The 23,422-nt window shown below is 42.4% G+C and overlaps 1 protein-coding gene and 2 long non-coding RNA genes across 5 annotated transcripts; 1 reads left to right on the top strand and 2 right to left on the bottom strand.

The window, feature by feature from the left end:
* Positions 1–3,608: 3,608 nt before the first annotated feature.
* On the bottom strand, positions 3,609–17,821 carry LOC107833478 (uncharacterized). Its single transcript, XR_001659222.1, has 3 exons — positions 17,360–17,821; positions 15,039–15,044; positions 3,609–3,620 (listed from the first exon to the last, which is right to left on the bottom strand). It is a non-coding gene; the product is annotated as an uncharacterized LOC107833478 (long non-coding RNA).
* fli1rs (Fli-1 proto-oncogene, ETS transcription factor-related sequence) lies at positions 3,982–22,892 on the top strand. 3 transcript variants are annotated; one of them, XM_007576028.2, is made up of 10 exons: positions 3,982–4,184; positions 11,644–11,846; positions 12,794–12,963; positions 17,040–17,243; positions 17,829–17,915; positions 19,923–19,994; positions 20,123–20,185; positions 20,796–20,843; positions 21,329–21,415; positions 22,009–22,892. In XM_007576028.2, exons 1-10 carry the CDS (start codon positions 4,167–4,169, stop codon positions 22,530–22,532), a joined length of 1,476 nt encoding a protein of 491 aa, XP_007576090.1. In that variant the 5' UTR covers positions 3,982–4,166; the 3' UTR covers positions 22,533–22,892. The 3 variants fall into 3 exon arrangements, with proteins under 3 accessions (XP_007576090.1, XP_007576091.1, XP_016518390.1); XM_016662904.1 differs by lacking the exon at positions 3,982–4,184 and adding an exon at positions 4,371–4,660; XM_007576029.2 differs by lacking the exon at positions 21,329–21,415.
* LOC103154666 (uncharacterized) lies at positions 10,517–11,664 on the bottom strand. Its single transcript, XR_477946.2, has 2 exons — positions 11,581–11,664; positions 10,517–11,113 (listed from the first exon to the last, which is right to left on the bottom strand). It is a non-coding gene; the product is annotated as an uncharacterized LOC103154666 (long non-coding RNA).
* Positions 22,893–23,422: the final 530 nt, after the last annotated feature.

The raw sequence follows: 23,422 nt of genomic DNA, 5'->3' as shown, positions 1-23,422 counted from the left end.
ATAGATAGATAGATAGATAGATAGATAGATAGATAGATAGATAGATAGATAGATAGATAGATAGATAGATAGAGATCACATATAAGTACTTCCAGTTACAGTATCTAAAGTTTATTGTTATTTTGACCTAAACTCTTTATGTAAATTGAGTTTATAGAAAATAAGATCAAAGCTTGTGTATAAACAGGAGGTCTCACTCTGACATAAACTGCTGGTTTGTCATATGTCTCATATTTTTGTTTAAAACTGTTTTTCTCTCTCTTTATTATTCGTTCTGTAAATTCTGTGTTGGAAATCTGCCCGGTAACAGAGGCCTGAAGGTCAAGCCTTGACCTTGGTCTCTGAAATCAAAGTGAGGCTTTAAGCATCGCTGACGCGTCCCTTTGGTTCTCCTCTCTGTGACTGGAGATCTGGACTTCTCTCTTTGTGCTGCTGCAGAACCGTGATGCCGCCAGGATTTAAGCAGCATCACGGAAACTGGAGCAAACTTTCCTCCTGCTGGTTCCGGATTAGTTTCCTCCTCTGACGCATCGGCTACAGAAACGAATCCTTAACGGGAAGCAAATGTTCCAGACAGGAAAAATAAGAGAAGAGAAGAACCTGGAAAACTACTGAGGAGATAAAAAAAACATTAAAACAAGAAAATGCAGGAAATAAACACTGAGTTAAAGTCTTCATCAGCAGACGGCTCTTCTTTTTCCTTCCTGAGATCCAGACTTTCCTGTAAACGGTCAAAGTTCTCTGGATCAAAAGTTCTCCAGATTTATTTTTGGGCTTTAAGTCTTAAGGGAAAAGTAACTAAAATCCTGCAGAAACGGATCCAGTTTATTAAACTGAATTTCCCCCAAAGAAATAATAAAATCATCTTTCATCTGGAAGCTGCAGGTGGTTCCTGAAGCGACACAGAGAGGTTTCTGTTTTATCGTTTTTTTTAGAGATGTGTTGCCATGGAAACAAGCAGGAGTAAATCTTGAATTAGAGCTTTTTCTGCCTGACCTTTGACCCCGGACGCCTCACCGCTGACATGCTGCACCTTCATACTTTCAAAACAACGGAAACAATAAAACAAAACATTTAGTTTACATTTACATATCAGACAAACTGAATCTCTGCATGATTTTGAGTTTTCTCTTATAGATGATGTTTTTCTCTCTGACTTTTAACTCGGCTTGGTGTTGGTTTTTATTGTTGGATTTTATTGTTGGATTTTATTGTTGGTTTTTATAGATATTGCATTTGTTCTCTTTGTTTTTATTTCTGGTTGTGGCGTCCAGCGTTTGGTCAACTGTTCTGTTTTTAGAGTGGAATTGAATGGATGGGAAAATAAATAAAGTGCAAAACATGATCATCTGAGAGCAAATCCACACAAAATATTTCTGGAAGCAGAGCTGAGGAAATACAAGAAAAAAATGACATCAAATTTCAAAAGGGAATCTGAAAGTAAAGTATTGATTTTACCAAAGGTTTCAATAAAATACCGCCTTGGTATCGATATTATCGATGCTTTGGATCGATCAGGTACTTCATTTCATTTTCATTTTTTTGTTGTAGTTCATGGAACAACATTAAAAAATATGAATGAAAAGAACCAGAAGCAATTCAAACTTAAAATATCTGCCTCATAAGAATCAATTTGTTTTCAGCTGAACGTTGGATTAAAGTTCAGAAACAATCTGAGATGTTCTGCTGATCCTAGAGGAAACATGGAGGAAACACGGAGGAAACACGAAGGAAACATGAAGGAAACATGAAGGAAACATGGAGGAAACACGGAGGAAACATGAAGGAAACATGAAGGAAACATGAAGGAAACATGGAGGAAACATGGAGGAAACACGGAGGAAACATGAAGGAAACATGAAGGAAACATGGAGGAAACATGGAGGAAACACGGAGGAAACATGAAGGAAACATAGAGGAAACATGGAGGAAACACGGAGGAAACACGAAGGAAACATGGAGGAAACATGGAGGAAACACAAAGGAAACATGAAGGAAACATAGAGGAAACATGGAGGAAACACGGAGGAAACACGAAGGAAACATGAAGGAAACATGGAGGAAACACGGAGGAAACACGAAGGAAACATGGAGGAAACATGGAGGAAACACAGAGGAAACACGGAGGAAACATGAAGGAAACATGGAGGAAACATGGAGGAAACACGAAGGAAACATGAAGGAAACATGGAGGAAACATGGAGGAAACACGAAGGAAACACAGAGGAAACATGGAGGAAACACGAAGGAAACATGGAGGAAACATGGAGGAAACACGGAGGAAACACGAAGGAAACATGAAGGAAACATGGAGGAAACATGGAGGAAACAAGGAGGAAACATGGAGGAAACATGAAGGAAACATGGAGGAAACATGGAGGAAACACGGAGGAAACACGAAGGAAACATGAAGGAAACATGGAGGAAACACGGAGGAAACACGGAGGAAACATGGAGGAAACACGGAGGAAACATGAAGGAAACATGAAGGAAACAAGGAGGAAACACGGAGGAAACACGAAGGAAACATGAAGGAAACAAGGAGGAAACACGGAGGAAACACGGAGGAAACACGGAGGAAACATGGAGGAAACACGGAGGAAACATGAAGGAAACATGAAGGAAACACGGAGGAAACATGGAGGAAACATGAAGGAAACATTAAGGAAACAAGGAGGAAACATGGAGGAAACATGAAGGAAACATGGAGGAAACACGGAGGAAACACGAAGGAAACATGAAGGAAACATGGAGGAAACACGGAGGAAACACGGAGGAAACATGGAGGAAACACGGAGGAAACATGAAGGAAACACGAAGGAAACATGAAGGAAACATGAAGGAAACACGGAGGAAACATGGAGGAAACATGAAGGAAACATTAAGGAAACAAGGAGGAAACATGGAGGAAACATGAAGGAAACATGAAGGAAACATGAAGGAAACATGTTCAGCAGCAGATGATTCAGGTTCTGGTCCAACTGTCAGGTTCTATTCTTCTCATCTGGACTCTGAATCATTAAAACCCAGTGAACTGATCAGAAATAATCGTTTTATTGGTTTATTACAGAAAGTTTATGATCTGAGGGTTGTACTGAACCGTTCCTCTGTTTTAGCATCGTAGGTGAGAAAATGACACGGTGACCGAAAAGTGGGTTAAAAACTGGCGGTTTGTGCAAGAACAAACTCTGACCACATATTTGGTTCCAGCTTGAGGAAGTCTGTCCTTTTTTACTCGTCTGTCTGCAACGGTAACTTTTATTGTTGTTTTTGCAGAACTTGTTTTATTGAAACTTTTGCTTCATGTAAAGATAAACCAGGAGATCAGCTGCAGTAAAGCAGACAAAGTCAAAGCTGACATGTTTCTCCTGCAGCAAAAATATATTTTTTCACAACTTTATTGTTTAATCCAGAGTTGTCAGATATACACGCCATAAAATACCAATTAATTCATTGAAAGCAGAAAAAAGCCTTAATACATTTATAAATATTTTTCAGGTATTTTATAACTTTCAGGTTAAAGTATAAATTCTGTTTTCATGTGTTCATAGAGGAAGGCATGTCTGTCAGAATTGAATGAATAAACATAATGTGAGCGCATGATGGAAGCTGATTTAAAGCTTATATTTAATAATCATCCTGCTGATGAAATATTCATTCACTCTGAGCATTTTCACTTCCTTAAAGCGGAGCTTAGACTCGACCAGCCCACCGTCTCTTTAAGCTGCTCCACATTTTAATCTACATTTATTTCCTCCCAAATACAGAAAGTTTCATTGAAACGTGTTTTACTGGAGTCCCGCAGCTCTGTGCGCGGCAGGTCGAACATCATTTCCCCAGAAAGCTGAATAAAGCTCCTGTTGGCTCCTTGTGGCGCTTAAAAAGCTGCTTTTGTTGTTCTTTGTGAGCAGGAGGTGTTGGTTTCATGAGAAGCGGCTTCAGAGTGACTTCACTTCCCAATTTTAGAGTGCGAGAGAGAGAGCGAGAAAAAAACGAGCCGTCATCCGGTTAGAGCGCGCAGCAGAAACTGAGTGCAATGGTTTGCGCCACAGAGGTAATGCAAGGCTGCATGAAGTGAACTGAGGTCAGAGGCTGAATTGGCTCCAAGTTTCTCCTCAAACCGACTAAATGCCAGAGGGCTGGAGGCTGCTGCCGCTGCTGCCGACATGGACTGCTCCATAAAGGTAAGAGGCGCCGCTGGAGCCGCTGGAGGCGGCGGGCGGGCGGCCGCAGCAGACTGCGCAGTGAGAGAGGCTCCCCACTCTTTCCTTCTGCTACAAAATTTCCTCTTCCTTCCCGTTCGTGGTTGTATGTCGGCTCTATAATAACACAACTAACCGCTGCATCTTTACACTCAGATAAAAACACTAATTGGTGGCCGGCTGCGCGCGTAAAAAGCGGAATCTGCACAAGTTTGCGCGTTTTTTTCTCTCTCTTTCTGTCTTTTGAGTTCTGCGTGTTCACCGTCCACGGAGCCACTTTCAGAGACACGGAGCGTGAATCTCACTCAGCTTTTTTTAAGTATTATTTTGTTTTTGAACTTAACGGAAAATGGGCCCCTGAAGGGCCGCGGGAGTTGCCAGATGCGCGCAGAGCAGGTGTCCCTGAAGGCGTCATGGACCGAACCGGAGCGGGGGGGTCCGCTCCCAGAAGCTAACTGGTATTTCTCAGCTCGTACCTGTCGGGTCCACCTGTCCTCCTGCGCTGCTGGTCCAACAGTTACTTTTTCATCTATTTTAAATTCAAAGCTGCTTATTGCGCAATAAGGAGAAAAAGTCAAAATGTAAAAATTCATCTTAAATGTGTCAGTTTGAGTTTCAGCTAAAATATTCACATCAGAACTGGAAATTATGTTTTTATTTCACTTTTCAGATAAATTAAATGTAAACTGTTTAGATTTTCAAACTAAATTACTAATTTATTTATTTATTTATTTTAATTTGGAGATGATTTTATCGGGGTGAAATAAAATCCTTTTTAATATTTTCATGTAAAACCAGAAAAAAAAGTTTCTTTACAAAAACAATCCCTCAGATTGAGGAACTAATATTTCGCCCATTTCGTGTTTTTTTTCCGACAAACTAAAAGGTTCTGACCCATTTCTGGGTTCGGTTTGATTTAAGCAGCGTGTGATTTAACTTCATTTCATCTGAACTTGTTCCTACTTTCTGCTGTTTTGAATCCGCTGCTCTGGCTCCGGGAATGTTTGCTGATTATTATTTTCCAGATGATTATTCTCCGGAGCAGATTGTGTTTGCGGGTTTATTTTAAGAAGAATTTATGGCTGCAAACGGGAGCGCTTGTCAGGTGTCGTTATCTGAACTCTGCAGGCTTCCTGTCTCAAACCTCAGACTTTCCGCACACATTTCCGCACCCTGGACCCGAGAACACACACATACACACACATACACACACAAACAGTTTAAAAAAATCAGAAAGGCAACAAAGGCCGCGCAGAAAGAGTCGGTGGACGAACCGAACCGGGCCGCAGAGAAAAGCCCGCAGAAAGCCGCGCTGCCGCTCAGGCCTTTTGCACATTCAGCTCGCTGCGACTTTTACTTCTGCTTTTTGCGCCATGCAGGGCTGCGCCTTTACACAACTCCATCTGAGGCCTCCTGCCTCCATTTGCTGAATAAATTCAGCTTCATATTTACAACAGGAACAAATTAGTTCAAACATTTTCAATCTACATTTTAAAAATCCAAACACGGAGCTGCGAACCAGGAAATCAAACTTTCAGCATCTAGAAAAAAAATCTCCAAATAATTTTTCTTAAATTAAAACCAAACCTTCAGTTGATCTAAAACATTTTCACGTCGTTGTGTCTGAAAAAAGCTGCACCAGAAATGCGTCTTTTTTCTTTTTTTTTTTTTTTTTCGTTTTTTTTAGTAGATCTTGGTGTGAAAAGTAAAAGACTCGATGGCCTAAAACTGTGTCACAAACTGATGGATATGAATGCGGTTTTTATGCAAGAAGAAAAACTGAACCGCAAGCTGAGCTCCAGGCGGAGGAAGTCCTTCCTTCTTTTCTTTAACCTCCAGAGCTGCTGCTGTTATTTCTGTGGCTTTTTACACAGAAGACGTTTCGAAACTCAGGCAATTATTTATTTACTTACAAAAAAGAAATCAGAGGTAACAGTACAAATAACACTTTCTATTATTATTATTATTATTATTATTATTATTATTATTATCTGCTGTCTTGCCATAAATATTTTTAAGTTTGAAAACGTTAAATTGTTATTTTCTGTCTTTTCTGACATTTTTTAAAATACATTTTATAGTAAAATTCGTACAAAATTGTATAGATTAAATTATCCAAAACTCAATTTTAAGTGGTTTATCGTAATAAAAATGTCCAAAATAAGGAAACTATATGATTTTAAATTACCTGGAACATAAATGAAAACTAAAAGTACCCTGACTACAAAGAGAAACTTTAGAAAATGTTTTTAAAAATACAAAAACTAAAAAATTTCCAGGAATATAATACATTTTGCGGTGGGGATTTAAATCTCTTAGATGTGTTGTTGCTTCTTTCTGCTTCTCAATCCTAAAATGTTTCTGAGCCTGAAGGTCATGAAGAAACGCTGCAGATCTGCTGATCTGCGCCGTTATTCTGGTGAAGCAGTCAGACATCTGCAGCCGCTGGTATCACGTTCAGAGCTGCCGCTGCTGCTTTGGGCGACATGCATGGTGCAACCCGCAGCGCTGCCGACAGCTCAGCCATGTTGTCTCACAGCCATGTTGACTCGGTGTTTGTGCTGCAGCAGGTGAAAAGTGTCGATCTGCAGCGCTGCGCGTTCAGGCGCAGAACATTTTTAGGACATCAGCTTCTGCCTCAACAGGGTCATGTTGTTTTTTATAAAGTTGTTTTGTGTCACCGAGCAACAGCCTGAAACACATTGAACAGGAAGTCAGTTGTGGCATCGGCGGTCAGGCCACAGTTTGGTATATTTGTATCAGTGTGCAGAGAGACGCAGAGACGCAGATGATGGCGCAGATGAAGGCGCAGATGAAGGCGCAGGCCTGATTCCTCCTTCACTCTGCAGAGCAAAACGGCACAAATCCATAAAGTCCTGTTAAAAGAAGGAAACTCCTCAGGGTTCACTGCTCTGCTCAGTCTGGAGTCACAAGTGAGTTTTTATCCCGCCTTCAGGCCAAAGTTTCACTTCTGCACAGAGTGAAGAGGCTGCAGGCAGAGAAAGCCTGACTGATCAGCAGAAAGAGAAACAGAACATGATCCATGTTCCACAGCGGTCAGCTGGAAACTGACGCTCCGGCCTGCTTTGGTCAGTCAGTTTTAGAGGAAAAATACTTTTAAGAGTTTTTGTACTTTTACCTTTACTTGAGTTACTTTATTAAGTTTAATTAGAGTTGAGTAAAATGTCTGGCTCCTCTACAGTAACTTCACTGAAGGAAGAACAAACCTGCAGGTTTTGTTAAAGTTTTACAAACTTTATATTAAAGGAAATTTGGATTTTTTTTATTTTTTTTTTTTTATTTGGTCTTTTGCCTAATTCTGACTTTATAAATATGTAATCTCTATGAATTATTTTCATCTCCATCGTCATTTAAAATCTCCATATAACTTTACATTTTGGTCCATCTGATGATGTAATTTGTAAATATTAAATAACTGATGTTTCCATCAGTTATTCAGTTACTTGTGTTGCTTTTTTACCAAATATGTTTTTAACTCTTCAGTCGTTTCTTGTTCTGTTGAAGTTTTGCTTCTCTTGAGTAAAATGTGTGTGTTCTACACACATCTTCACCTGGAGCAGCAGCTGATATTTATTCACCTGTAACAGAAACATTAATTAGTAAACCTGATCCGTGGTTAACTTGGGCAGTGAAACTTTCAAGGTTAGTTTTTTTTTTTTCAAAGATGAAAGTTTAGCAGAAATTCACTGACTGATTCTCGCTCTTTGAACTTTCCCTCCGTTTGTCACGTTACAGCGAGAAATTTCTCTGTTTGCTGGAGAACCAGCAGCAGGTCAGGTAACCATGGCAACCCTGGAGGAGCTACAGAGTTGCACCGTTATGGATGTTAGGCCAGAAGTTTGGTTTGAAACCAAACCTCAACACGGCACATCCAATTAAACCGACCCTCCTCATGGTGCAACATGGTGGTGGCAGCATCATGCTGTGGGACAGCTCAGTCCTGGAGGAAAACCAGAGCATTCTGCCAGAATTACAGACTGGCCTAGTCAAAGTCCAGACCTAAACACCACTGAGGATCTGAGGAGAGACGTTGAGCTCTCCATCCAGTCTGCCTGAGGTTCTGAAACAAAGATCGGACCAGGCGGTTCTGTAAACTGTCCACTCAGGGGAGCACGCCACACTTTTCAGATTCTTTTCTTGAACTGTGAAGCCCAGGAATCATTTTCCTTCTACTCCACTTTGTGCTCGTCTGATAAACTCACTGAAGAAATTAGGAAAAAGTTCATGCAGTTTGAAAACTTTAAAAACTTTGAGATGTTTTTATTTTAATCAAAACATCAGAAAAAGTTTGATCAACCTGAAACATCCGGACATGGAAAAACTTTAAAAGTAAAAGTTTAGATGGTTTGGAGATTAAAATGTTTACAGATTTTTTTTTTTACTTTGTAAAGTTTAGAAAATATTTTAATATTAAATATGATATAAAATATGCTTTAGTTTGCAGTTTGTTGAATTATTGTGTAAAAATTACACATGGTAGCGTTCTGATGCAACGATGAGCCGAAAAATCCAAGAAGCAACTCGTTGAATAATCTGGTGCAGTGAATCACAGAGATCCAGCTCAGCCTAGGATGTGTGTGTGTCTGTGTGTGTGTGTGTCTGTGTGTTTGGGAGTGGGGGCTTTGGGTTCAACAGCATCGACTGAACACCAGGGTTCAGCCTCTGTAGACTTTTACCTGAGCAGCTCTGGGTCTCTGTTTAATGGATCTTCAGGTTCTAGAAGCTGAAGTTCTGCTGATCTCATGAACCCGCCCATGCTGGTTCTGCTGCTTCTGAACAAAGAAGTTATTTTTCAGGCCTCACTGAGCTCCGATATGTTGATAAAGAAACGTGAAACATGTTATCAGGCCTCTGCAGGATGTTTGAGGCCTGCAGCAGGTGCTGCCTCGGTCAACCTGCAGGGGGCGGAGCCTCACAAAGCGAGGTAATGCGTCATCAACTCATCTGAAGCTAAAGCTGAAGCTAAAGCTGAATCTGAACATGAAGCTTGCTGCAGAGCCAGGAGCAGCAGGCTGTAGCGGTGTGTGTGATCACACACACTGCAGCGCTGCGGAGCCGCCTGAACGGCTGGTGCCAGGCAGTAAGATGTGGTTTCCAGCGTTCAGGCAGCAACTGAGCTAAAAACACAACAACACAAGGAGAGAACAATGCGATGGCGGCACTTCAAAAGGCCTGAGCTCTCCTTTCTGTCCAATGAGCCCCCCCGCCCCCTTTTTTTTCAGAGTTGTTTTGCAGCTTTAAAATGACCCACATTCGTACATTGTGCCCCCTCCCCTCCATTTCCTCTCCCTTGGCCTGTGCCAAAAGGTTCCTGTGCACATGGCGGCCCGGCTTCCTGCAGGCCACTGAAAAAGCTCAGCGCTGACGTACGAGGCCTGAAGACAATGCTGGGCTCCTCTAAACAAACACGCATCGCCCCCCACACCCATGCCCCCCTCCCCCTGCCTCCATCGCCTCCATCTGAGGAGCAGAGAAGAAGAACGGGCCGCTGGATGGAAGTGCCATCTCAGGGCGGTTTGTGGAGGAACACAGGAAGACGGAGTTAAATCTGAATTAGACTCCGCCCAGAGCCTCCCCCTCCCCCCAGCAGCCCCCGATCCTAACGACTAAATAAAAGTGTGGTTAAGGTTACTGATGTCATGTGAGATTAGAAAACCTGCTGGCTGCTTTCACACTATTTCTGAGCACCAAGCTTCTCACGTTGCTGCTCAGAGTTTTTCTTAGATGCTTGAAAAGCTCCAGCAGTTCAGCCAGACGCAGCAGAATCTGCTTCATTCTGCAGAGGAAACCAAGCCGACAGGTTCAACACCGTCCAACTCAGACTGGATCTAAAATGAACATAAAGCCTCTGACGGTTTCCTGTCAGGTCTTCCAAATCTGCACAAAGTAACACGAACCATCTGAAGGCAGGTCCAAAGTCCAAATCAGTCCAACAGAATCCAGATTAATCCCCGTAATCTCAGTTAATCTGACAGTGGTGTGTCTGGACTGGGAGGAAGCCGGAGAACCCAGAACCTTTTTTTCTGCATTTGTCTGAAGAAACTGTAAATTTACTGACAGTTAAACTCAGCCTGTCAGGAAAGACAACAAGTTCCTGTGGTTCTGGTGCAGCAACTGGACCAGTCAGAACCAGAACCTCCGTCTGGATCTCCAGACAGCGGCTCAGTTCAGGTCAGGACGTGAAAGCTGACCCACCTGGTCCGGGTTGGCGCTGATCAGAACCACAGAGTCACTCTGGTTGAAAGAAACTTCAACTGTTTTTAAATATTCATTCAAGGAGAAGAAAAGATAAAGTCTAAAAACAGCCGATTTAATTATCAAAATCAATCTTCAAGTTTTATTTATTCAGAAAAGTCTGACTTACATCACTTCCTGTAACCTGCCAGAGATAGTTTCCATGGCGATAATAGTACAAGCTTTCAAAACACAACAGTTGTCCTCAGAAAAACAGACAGAAAACGGTTTTATGCTTCGAGTTATTTTTCATTTCATGCAGGAAACCGAAAACTTTTCCTGAGCCTCATCAGGAAAACCTCTGATAGTTTCCCAGAGTTCATGACCTTTCTGAGGTTTTGGTCAATTTCAAATATACTGAGAAACAGAATTGGAATAAAAATGGCGTCCATTTTGAAATCAAAGATGGCGGACCTCCAATAAGACCTAACATGTTGAATTGAAAACATTCATTTCAATTTCATGAATGGTAATTTATGAGCCACACAAGATGGTATGAAAATGTTACTTAGCAGAGTTTGGACCTGGAGGTCTGGTGAGAGGATCCAGTTGTCTGGATCCTGGTTCAGATTCTTCTGTGGCAGGCGATGAAGTGATGAAGTAACGGATCGAACAGCTGAGATGAGAGCTGACAGCATGTTCCAAACACCGACACCCTGCAACACACACTTCCTTTACCAAAACACACTTTTAAAGTCAATGTTTTATTAGAAGTCACGGTCCAGTCCAAGTTTCTGCTAAACACCCAAACCCGTAACAATGACGCATTTCACTTCATTTTCTGATAAACTTGTTCATCAGCTGAAGCCGTACCGTAATGTTTATTAATCAACATTTTAAAATATTTGTATATTAAAAGGAAATTCTGAAAATAAAAAAGCTAAATAAATACAGATGAGCTGCTCCTGGAGGCTAACGCTAACGAAAACCTTTATGAAATTCAGAACAATACACTGAAATGTATTTAAATTTAAAATGTATTTGTTAAAAACTTAGTAAACCAGATTTAGATGAATTTTGAAAAAATAAATAGCTTCAATTTTAAAATTTTTATCCAAATTACCAGAGAAAATATGATGATCCAAAATAAATGGCTCTACAGTGAAAACCTCTTTAACGTCACCTTCAAACCTGTTCTGGAAAACCTGAGCTTCATGGATCGTGACCGTCTGGTTCTGTGTGGCAGGAAGCGCTTTCTGTGGTGAGTGAAGATCAGCCCATATTCGAGCCGAACTTCTCCGCGGCGCCAGCCATGCACATGAAGAGCGAGATGACGTCACCTGGCTACAGCCAGGCCTCCAAGCCGAGCCCCGAGCCCGCCGAGTCGGAGTGGGTGGGCTCAGCGGCGCAGAACCCCGGCAAGAGATCCGAGCACGTCAACGGGACCAGGTGAGGCAGGCCAGGGCCGCGCAGAGGGGCGGCGGCGGGGGGGCGGGTTCCCGGATGGGCTGGCTGCCGGTGTGGACACCCGGGTTTTTCCAGACACAAATTCTTTGTTTACTGTTCAGGATCCAAACGGACCGCTCCGATTGTTTCTTTGTTCTGTTTTTAACCCGAACTGCAGGAATACACATTATGACCGTCAGAGGAAGCAATTACTGACGGGCAGCTGCTGGAGCGACGTCTGAGTGTAATTTACTAATAAAAACGGGATACATTTAATACTAAACTGGCATGTTTAATAGTTAATGGCTGTAAATCAAATCTCGGGAACTGTTTTCATACTAATTTGAATAAATCGTCTCTGGTTTAATCTCTACTGAATTGTTCTTCATGATTCCGTTTGGCTCCAATGTTTCTGTCTGCAGCTTTAAGCAGCTGCTTTTACTGCAACAGGAACATCAAACTTACCATCAAGTAAAAAACTGACTCAGCTTTCATATCGCAACTTTCGGACAGAAAGTTCATGTCTCCGCGCTTCACTGGAAGCAAATTAACGATAACTGATCGATAAAGATTATTTTCATTAGAACACGACTAAAACTAAGGATGTGAGGTTTTTACCTGTCGGCAAAGGAAAGAATAAAACATCTGCGGTGGTGAATGTTGGTGGTAAAAAATAAAAACTTGTTTATGTGGTTGAAGTCATTTTCTGTCGTGGTCACCTGCTTAGTGGAAACGTTTCGTTCAGATAGAAGCTAATTTTATCTCCTGTCACCAACAGATAAAACACTGCAAGAGGAAATGCACTAATATTGCAAAATCTTCTCTGCAGCCAGAGATTAGCAGCCGCAGTTTTTCCCCCTCCGGGTTTAATGAGCTTCAGTTGCGCCGCCTCAGTTCAGATAAAACACCTGAAATCTGCAGTGATGAAGGGAACCGGGTTTGTGTTTCAGCCGCGGGTCTCCGGTGGACTGCAGCGTCACCAAACGGTCCCGCCACATGAGCAGCGACGGGGCGCCGCTGCCGTACCAGGCGTCCTACCCGGAGCCGCGGGTCAGCCCGCAGACCGCCACCCCGCCCAGTAGCAACCCCACCGAGGAGAAGAGGGTCATCGTCCCGGCAGGTGAGGCCCGCCGTCTCCCAGGATCCACAGCGAGGTTTCCCAACCGCTGGCGAACTGAATCACTGATCCTGCTCCTCCCGCAGGCTGCTGCAGGTTGCAGTGGGCTGCTGCAGGTTGCAGTGGGCTGCTGCAGGTTGCAATGGGCTGCTGCAGGTTGCAATGGGCTGCTGCAGGTTGCAGTGGGCTGCTGCAGGTTGCAGTGGGCTGCTGCAGGTTGCAATGGGCTGCTGCAGGTTGCAATGGGCTGCTGCAGGTTGCAATGGGCTGCTGCAACATTTAGCGGCTCAACCTGCTGCAGCGTGACGTCACGGGGTCGAACCGTTTCAGGCGCAGATATTATTTTTAATCTTCCCAGCTTCACTTTTCTGAAAGAAATAAATATTAATAACCTGCATCTGATGCTTCTTAATAAATCATAAAACTAAAGTTTTATGAAAGTCACAAGTACAGCGGTCACATACATTTTGCTGGACGATAAATCGTCCCAGCAGTTATTGAGATAAACGATAATATTGATGTTGTGAGACCATTTTCAACTAATATTATGGTGGCGTAATAAAGCAAGAACACATCGTCAAACATCAATAAACCTTTAATACGGGGGCAGCAAGACATTTTAAATATCCAAAATGAAAAGGCAAAACAACAGAAACAATAAATCAAATTAATTATTTAGTGACTGTAAAAAAACAAAAAAACAACTGACCTTCAAAATAAAAGTCTTTGTTGAGACTGAACATTTCTATCATCTAGTTTTCAGACAAAGAGAAAAAAAGGATAAATCATGTAAATGGAAATTAATGAGTTTGTTTCAATTTGTCATGTGATTAATTGATTTCTTCATTGATTCCTGATTATTGTGATCAAGTTTTCCTGACAGTAAAACTTTGTTCTGGTTGCCTTTATGTCCCACTTAAATGTTTAGAATAATCAAACTAATTTTAACAAACAAAAAAGTATTTTTTAAATTATTATGCGACTCGTCGGTCCAAAAATGTTCGGCCCCTGAGGCTAAAAGTTTTCAGGCCCCGAGGCTAAAAGTTTTCAGCCCCTGAGGCTAACCGCTGCTGATGAGCGCAGTGCCGCTGTGGAGGAGCGTCGGCCCACTCTGCTTTACCAGAGCCCATTTTCTCTGTCTGACTGTTGAATCGTGACCTCTGACCTTAACTGTGTCAGAGAGGCTCTAGATGTCCTTCTTGGACTGGTTCTGGTGGGTCGGCCTCAGAAGGTTCTCCGTCCATGTGTAACGGTTCTAACTGGACTCCCAGAACCTGACGAAGCTCTAACCGACGTCTGTGACTCCATTTCTCACTTGCTACTTTTTTAGATCTTTTGACCTGCTTCGTGTTGTCAGACGGGTCCCGGCCTGGTCGCGGTCCGGATGAAAAACAAACAAATGGGATAAAAATGAGATCTGGATGTCAGAGGGTTTACCTGGTTAAACACAGGAAATAAAAACCAAAAAAGCTCAAACAGGAGAAATCTGAGAGGATTTGTTTCCCACAAAACATCCACGGCCAGTTTCTTCATTTGTTTTTGCATTTTGTTGTAAATCTCTTTAGTTGTGATGAAATTGAATCTTACACAACTTCTGCTTCTGATGACATCACAACAGGCTCAGGTCACATGATCTAAACGTCTGACTGCCTCCATCTTTACTCTTCACTGGTTTAAAATCACATTTGTACTTTATTATTATGCATTTTCTTAACACCTGAAACTCACAGAGTTTCTATTTTTTTCCTTTAAATAAATAATATGTAAAAAGTAAGATATAAATGAAAGGATGAAATACGTTTTTACTTCTGCCTACCTCCTTTAAAATTAATTTTGAATTTTGAAACAAACTAAAACTAAGAGTCAAACATGAGGAGTTACAGCAGGGCGCCGCCTGGTGTGATGTCAGCAGCCAGAAAACGTTCAATCCAGAATTAGTCGAGTTTTTAATCTTGTTTCTGTATTTTAGTGAAAACCTGTTGTGGAAATCCTCACTTCCTTAAACGTATCAGTTTTTGTTATTGTGGTCCAGTTGTTAAAATGAAAAACACCACCAGCTTGTAGCTTTAACAGCAGACATTAAACTATAAAATTAGATTAAAAAAAAAAACACAAATATGGAGAAAAGTTGGGAAAAAGAATTCTGGAAGTTTTCAGATACATTTCCAGTTTTCTTTGTAGGAATGTCTGATTTATTCCAGGTTTTAAACATCGTTTAGCTTCGCTCTGCGGGTCGCGCTGCCCTGCCGCAGTCAGACTGAGTCACCAGCCGCGTTTCTCTGCTCCATAATGGCCGGATGTTGCGTCAGGCGGCAGAGCGAAACAATCAGCTGCCCAGGGCGTGGCGCCCCTCGCGCTTCCGGCCAGCTCCACCGGCCGTTCACATGACGGCCGCATTGTTCGCTTCTGGAAAGCCGCGTCCTGAATCACACTGGAAACATTCCACTGGCCCAGTCAAAGTTTTACTGGCAGAAAAACTCCAGCATTCCTCATGATAATCCACTGGAGATTTAATGAGTCAACATGCAGACAACAGTCATCATTCATTCATACTAAATTTTAATACTTTTTCAGTTAAGTGAAAAAGTATTCACACCCTCAGACAGATTTCTTCTATTTTTGCTTTTTGGTCACTAAAATGCTGAAGGTGACCTAAATAAATAAAAAAGCTGATTATTAAATGATGTAATAAGGGAAAAAAGCTCCAAACCAATCAGGCTGTATGTGAAAAGTAAGTGCACCCTAAACCCAACCACTCATATGGAATATTTCACCCCTTTAATCAGTAAAACTAAACTGATTTACAAAAATTTGAGTTGATCACAGTTAATGATTTACCAGAAGGAGGAATTAGTTTCAAGGTTTCCGTTTCTCTGAATAGAAATTAATCCGTTTATTCAGGTTACCTTTGATATTAAAGTTAGTTTGAGAATCTGAAATATTGGGATAGATTTTTTATCCAATTTTTATTTTTACAAATATTTTGTGACTAAAATTGGTTCTTTTGAACTTGTCAATGTGTTTTATAAGGAATAATGACAGAATTATAAAGTTAATGTGCATAAAAAAAATAAAATTAGGAAAATATCAGAAATTGTGCTTTTACAAGTTAAATGTGTTTATATCTGTATTAAATAATCAAATTGATCTCGATCCTTTTTCCATTTAAACCAGTTTGATGTTGGATCAGGATTCTGACTCGGTAAAGAAATGAAAAGTTTTCTGTCGACTTTGGCAGATGTAAAGTCCCACAGCATGATGCTGCCACCACCATGTTTCCCATAGTGTTCTTAGATTTGAAAACGAGTTACTTTGAATCTATAAATATTCTTTCCACCATAAAACCATGCAGATCTTTCATTGTTTTAATATTTATCTCTGTGGATCGTGACGCTGAGCTCTGATGGGTCCCTGAATCACTTCCTCTTCCACCCGGGAACCCGCCTGAACAACCGGACCTTCAGTTGAACCGATGATCCTGCAGATGTTTAGAAATGACTCCAAACAGTTTTCACAACTTGCAGCCATTTGAGATTCTCCTTCCTGGACTTTTCCCGTTATCATCGGTCAGAACTCAGTGCAGCTTGTTCAGCTGAAATCCTTAAATGTGAATCTGTAGCACTGGCTGCATTTACAGGTGAACCATTCATTTTACTAGAGATAAAGACTAGATGTTGCCTTCTATTAATGCATATGTTTAGTGTTTGAACTGATAAAATACTGCAGGTCTAAGCATGTTAGGGCAGTTTCAGGTATTTTTGTTTTCACTGCTTGGTTGTCTTCAGCTCGTTTTTATAATCAGCATCACAATCACAAGCATCAAGTTTCCGTTGTTATTCAGCACTTTCATGCTGCTGCTGCTCAGCTTCTCTGCATGACTCCATCTTTTGTTTCACTTTACTGATGTTAACGCGTCTCAAAATACAAATACATGTGCATCATGAATTAGCATGTTCCGCTTGCACCTTATTTGTTTTTAGTAGAAAACCTCTGCTGGAGTAACTGTTTCTATTCAGTACTTTATGATCATCCAGATTCTCTCCAGAGTTCATGCAGCTCCTCCTCCTCCTGCTCTGCAGATCCTGAGGTTTGGACCCAGGACCACGTGCGGCAGTGGTTGGACTGGGCCATTAAAGAGTATGTCCTGGAAGAGGTGGACGTCTCGCTCTTCCAGGCACTGGACGGCAAGGCGCTGTGCAAGATGACCAAAGACGACATGATGCGGCTGACGTCGGCCTACAACGCAGACATCCTGCTCTCTCACCTCAATTACCTCCGGCAGAGTAAGACCGCCCCACTCCCACAGTTCTGCTCTGGTTCACTTCATTACTCAGAGATCAAGCTGAAGATGAGTTGAGTCTTTATTAAAGCATTCTTCAGGTGGAGATCAATCAGCCACCTTTTTTTTAAGTGAATTAGAATAAATTTTAACCTTTAATTCAGCAGAAAAACAAAGATTTTTCTTGCACATCATAAAACATTTAATTCAAACTAGTTTGATAAGTGGTAGAAATCAAACCGAACATTCACACATACCGCGGTGTGAAGATGTTTGCAGCAGAATGTTTTCAGGTGCATGAAGCTGTGAACTGCTGCACTGGAAACGATGTTTGTGGTCGTCGACTCCTCAGCCTGGTAAACATGCAGGTTCATGATGAATGTGACTTTTGCTGCATGACCCTGTCATGTTGCCATTGATGCAGCTGATCGAGCTTCTGCAAATCACTGCAACAGTCACACTTAAGCTGCTTTTCAAGAAGTAACTCCAGCTGAGGCTGCAGAGCCGTCTGCAAACCAGCAGCTCATTTCTGGATTCAGATGTTTGGAGCAGGAAAAACTTCAGTTTTCTTCTTCATGTGTCGCCTCAGGTAGCCCCACGTTCTCTTACGCCACAACGCCCACCAACAACACGCCTCCACCACAGCCTCCACAGCCCAGGCTGCAAGTGAAAGCAGGTGAGATTTCCACTTTCATCACACAAAAATCAGAATGCAGCCTTACATATTAGCTTCTGAGGAACTGCAAAGGCCAGACACGATTCTAAAAGAGTTCAAACGGTTTGACATCATTTACCTAAAAAAAACTGGTCAATTTTAGGAGTTCAAGCAAATCTTGCTTCAGTTGCTTGATGAATGTCCCTCAGGGACGTGTGTTTGGGCCCCAGTTATTCAGCCTCTACAGTATTTATGTTTAACATTGTTTACATTCATGCATGTTGACAGAAAGAAACTGTGGAAAATCAGTTTGGTCTTTCAAAATGAGAACTTTTCTACTTCTCTTTTCTGACAGTTTGGGACAGAAAACCAGCAGATATTCACTGAGGTTCGCTGCTGGCCTCTGATTTTAAGCATCTTTATGTCACTTTGAGCTCATACCTTAATTTAAAGAACACCAAGAACATTTTTTTTAACAACCTGTTTGGGGCAGAACCAGAACCAGAACCAGATTCATCAGCCAGGATTCTTCTGACCGTTACTGGCTTCCAGGTTTCTCTAAGATCTGAAGTTCATATTTTTATTTTCTTTTAAACAGTCAAAATTATTGATGTGAACTTTGTTTTAATTCAACACTTAAATCTAAAAAACATCAAGAAAAAATTTGTCCTGCATAAGTTTTTGGTCAATTATGATTTTCCATAACAGTTTGAAAACTGTCTTCACTTTAATACATTTTATTTAGTCTTTTCTTTTGGAAATTCGGCTCATTTTCTGATATCTAAACGGTTTAGATGGACTCGAAACCTCTGAAGCAAAATCTGGTTTAATGATGAGTTACAGAGTCTAATCCTCCTTAGTTGACTAGTTGTGGTGATTTGCAGGTTTTGTTTCTTCTCTGATGTTCACAGATCAAAACTGTGACGCTTAGTGAGAAAGAGAAGCAGGAAATGGAGGAACTGAATAATTAAAGCTCCTGGAGTCAAACATGTGGTGGTGAAAGTCGGGCTCAGGCGGTTTGGACATTCACAGAAGACAAATATTGGAGGTTAATTAATGACGAAGCTGGCAGGGAGGAAGAAGGCGGAGACCACAGAATGGTTCCTGATGCACAGACTGAGGTTAGCAGAGGGTTCGGTTGGGGTGAGATGGAGGAAGATGGTCTGTGGTCAGCTTCAGCCAAACACTGATTCAGTGTTTTAACATTCTGGAGAACATTTACCTGGCAGGTATGGAGGAAAACTTCACAGAGCAGCTTCAGCTGAACGCACGCCGTCGGCGCCGAGTTTCACACGTTTGAGCAGAATGAGTAACATCCTGGAAACGTTCGGCTCAGTTAAATACGACTCACAGGCCACAGAGATTAACATCTTCATTTAAACAGCCTTAAAGTGTTAATGGACGATGTGGATGTTCAGCAGGATGAGCTGCAGTTCGTCTCCATGTCAGACCCGTCTATCTGCTGGATGGATTAGAAGAACTTCCCCTCAAGGGAAAGAAGTCACTTCGAACTTTGCACAATTCAAATTCATGCAAAAGATCTTTCTGCATTTCACAACTGCCACCATTTCCTGTGAGTCACGCGGTCTGGTGTGAAATAAAACTCAGAGAAAAGCTGTAAGGAACTTTCTTGATTGATTTAGGGATCTAAGAATAACGTGTTGAGTTTCAGAAACACGTTAACATGGTATCGAAGGGCTGAAGGCCTTCTTTGCACGGCACAAACTGCTGTTGACAAAAACTGTGACGAGTCCAAAACTCAACAGCCAGTTTCAGACAGGAAACAGCTGCGCCGTGACAGGAAATGGGGGGTATGGGTCCTGCTCCTGGGACACAATCCATTTCATCTGCTGGCGGCCCGAAACAAAAGCAGGCTCACCCAAGAAGAGAGTCTGGGTCATCTTCAGAGCTCCGCTCTTATCGGGTCGGTCTCCGGTTGCTTCCTTCCCCAGCAGAGCCGGCTCCACTTCAAACACGTTTGGCACCATCGTCCAGTTGATCCATTTCTCCCCCTTTGTGTTTCTGCAGAAAGCAGTTTTGATGAGATCAGCCGCAGGAACAGCTGGCCGACCAACACCATGACGCCCACGGTGCCCAAAGGTAGGCAGCGAGGCCGGCCGTGTGACTGTTCACTCACGCATGAACACAGAGCCACGTTTGCATAAAAATGTTTCGCAGCGGATGATCAAACGGCCTCATATGTAATACATCCACCTTCTGGTTTCCAGGTTCTCCAATCGAGCACCAACACAACAGCAGGGTGACGGATCCAACGCCCAGAATCATCCAAGGTACAAACAGGTTCTGCCTTCACTAAAGCCACAGTGGCTTTGATGGAAACTCGATGCTTTGGAAACAAGGAGACAAAGTTAGAGACAGGTTGGGCCGGTCTGATGTGAGATAGTTCTCCTTGATTTCAGAAGATCCTAAAAAACCAACTTGGTGAGAGTCGGTCAGGGTGTGCAGGTTGAAACCAGGCAGCAAAAGCTGCGTTTCCATTACAGATCTGTGCAACATTGTGTTAAGCTATGTTGGGGGGAAAAAAAAAAAAAAAAGCATTGCAACTGTGGCGATTCCATTAAATAAATTAAAGTGACAGGCGAATAAGTTTGTTCATGATAAGTCATTAGACGTCCTCCTGCAGCTCCTTCCTGCCGTGCGCCAGCAGCAACATCTGGCTGTTGACCAGGAGACTCGTGATGCAAAAAGAGTGTTTCCATTGCAGTTTTGCAAAATCAATTTTGATATGGCAAAAAAAAACAAAAAAAAACAAAAAACAAACACCACAAAAATGATAACCAGTTTCCCTGATTTCATCAGATCCAGAATGAGAACTTTGTGAAACCTGAAGGAATAATTAACGTCCACATGTTTAAAATACTGTTGCTTTGTTTTCTGCAGACCCGTATCAGACGTTAGGGCCGATCAGCAGCCGGCTGGCCAATCCAGGTAAGGCTCCCAAAGCAGCAAACAGAAAACACCCACATGGAACAAATGAGGCCTTTACACTGTCTGCTTTGGCAAAATCATTTCAAAAATTAAAACAACCAGAAAAGGGCTGGCAGAGTTCACGCCAGGACCAAGGATCCGGCTGAATAGTCAAACCTCCAATCCACCACGTTCTCCTCGACCTTTGACCTTATTCTAGGAGAAAATTTACAATCCACAGGAGTTCGACTGCTTCTGCTTTCAGTCAGAGCATGATCTCCTTCAAAGTTTAATCCATGAAGGATGGTCCGCCATTTCCTCAGAGGGTCTAGGAAGCATTGAAGCTCATTTCCTCCACATGTAAAGAAGCCGTCCAGCTCTTATCGAGGCCGTTTAGACACTTCCAGGTCATTTCACTCCTTCACAAACCTCGGACTATTCAGCCGGACTCAAAACCCGGCGTCCATCTCACCAAAGTGACCGTTTGCCCTTCTGTTTCCTCACAGAAGGCCAAGTCCTGAGCTCATCCAAGAACCGAACAGGCAAACAAAGTCCGTACAAGCTGCCTGACCCCAGCGCTCACAGGCCTGTGGGTAGGTTTCTGCCCCAGCTTCCTGCTCCTCCTCCAAGCCTCACAGTGAAAAGGTCACATTTGGTGAAATGAATAACCTCTGACCTGATAGAGCCGTCAGAGGTGGCTGCTTGTGTGCTTAAGATTTAAGATGGAGAAAGAATAAACCCGTTTGGCGGCTTAATAGGGCCATTGTAGATGTAAGGAGTAGATTTTCACCAAGAGCTCAGAAATTTTTAGATCTCAGAAATTTTCTAGAAAAACAAGCAAATTCCTTGAGCTCTAAAAGTCGACAACGTGAGAGAACCACCGAGAAAATCAATTCTGAGCTTGAAAACTTAGAAATTTGGAGAGATCTGAAAATTTCTAGGAAAAAAAAAACTTAAGTTGAACATTTTCCAGAAAAAACCCTCATATTTAGAGAGTAGTCTCAGAAATTTTCCAACAGATTTTCCAAGTTCGTAAAGTCAAAATGTTTTGACATTTGAACATTTTTGTTCTCGCACATTTTTGACTTGGAGCTCAGAAATGTGAGTTTTTTGGCAGAGGTTTGCTGTTCAGTGGTCCGAACCGCCGTCGTCCCGCCGTGGCCTAACGCTCCGTGTCTCCCGCCAGGCTCCGGTCAGATCCAGCTGTGGCAGTTCCTGCTGGAGCTGCTGTCCGACAGCAACAACGCCGCCATCATCACCTGGGAGGGCACCAACGGCGAGTTCAAGATGACCGACCCGGACGAGGTGGCCAAGCGCTGGGGCGAGCGCAAGAGCAAGCCCAACATGAACTACGACAAGCTGAGCCGCGCCCTGCGCTACTACTACGACAAGAACATCATGACCAAGGTTCACGGCAAGCGCTACGCATACAAGTTCGACTTCCAGGGAATCTCGCAGGCGCACCAGAACCACGGGGCGGACGGCGGCATCGTCAAGTACCAGACTGAGATGTCTTACGTCCAGCAGTACCACAGCCACCAGCCCAAAATGAACTTCATGGGCGGACATCCCGCTCCCATGTCCGTCTCCCCCGGGAACTTTTTTGGCTCCCCGTCGCCGTACTGGAACTCGGCCAACAGCCCCATCTACCCCGGGTCGGCCATGACCCGACACCCGGCCGCTCACTCCCACCTCAGCTCGTACTACTGATGACGGGACGATCCGGAGGGGAACCCGAGTGCTGAACCTGAGCTGACCCGTCTCAACCAGAACCAGAAGGCAACATGACGCTACGGTCCATGAGGCATTATCACACTTCCCCGCTCAGAACCAGAACCAGGGGTTGGACTCAGACTACGGACGGCACAGTGTATGCATTCAGTTAACATTTCCATTCAGTTTGTAAGTAGTTTTGTTTGATAGCGCCTGTTATTAGCCGTTTTATGATTGTTCTATTCAGTTAAAAAAAAAAAAAAGTTGTCACATTTAAGGATGACTTTTTGTAAAACAATCTGTACAGAATCTTTTTCATGAAACAATAAAACATTTATGCATTATCTGTAGCTGAAACAAGCCTTTGGTTTCTTTTTTAGAATATTAACATCTTTTAATTTATCTACTAAAGAAAAACTTCAGGGAAACTAAAAGTACTGATCAGTTCAGCTAAACCACAAATACCAGCTTTACCTCATTCTCATTTCTATCTAAAATACTTTTCCTACTTTCTGGACAACTTGACATTCAAACTGTGAGCATTTAAATGTTCATAGTAAAAGAAAAATTAAAAAACAAAAAGCTCAAAGTTACAGAGCGATGTTTCTGCATGAAAAAATATCTATAAATAAAACCCAACAGAACCACAATCTGCATCCTTTACTCCGTTATCAGACACATTTTAAGTTCTTGCTGCAAAATAAAACGAGCATCAAATTTCCAGATTCTTTGCATTCTTCTACACGGTCATAAATATTTCCAAACATTTATTCATCCTACCTACAGGAGCCTTAAGCAGAGGAGACGTCACACTGTGTGGCAGAGAGCAGCAGGTCCAGCTCTGCAGTAAGACGGATTTCACCGACATCCAAAATGATTCCAGCTGA

This window comes from Poecilia formosa, unplaced genomic scaffold (assembly GCF_000485575.1).
Source record: "Poecilia formosa unplaced genomic scaffold, Poecilia_formosa-5.1.2 Scaffold394, whole genome shotgun sequence".
In the NCBI taxonomy this organism is placed as follows: domain Eukaryota; kingdom Metazoa; phylum Chordata; class Actinopteri; order Cyprinodontiformes; family Poeciliidae; genus Poecilia; species Poecilia formosa.
The sequence above is the reverse complement of the archived record's forward strand: the minus strand, read 5'-3'. Positions and strand labels throughout refer to the sequence as shown.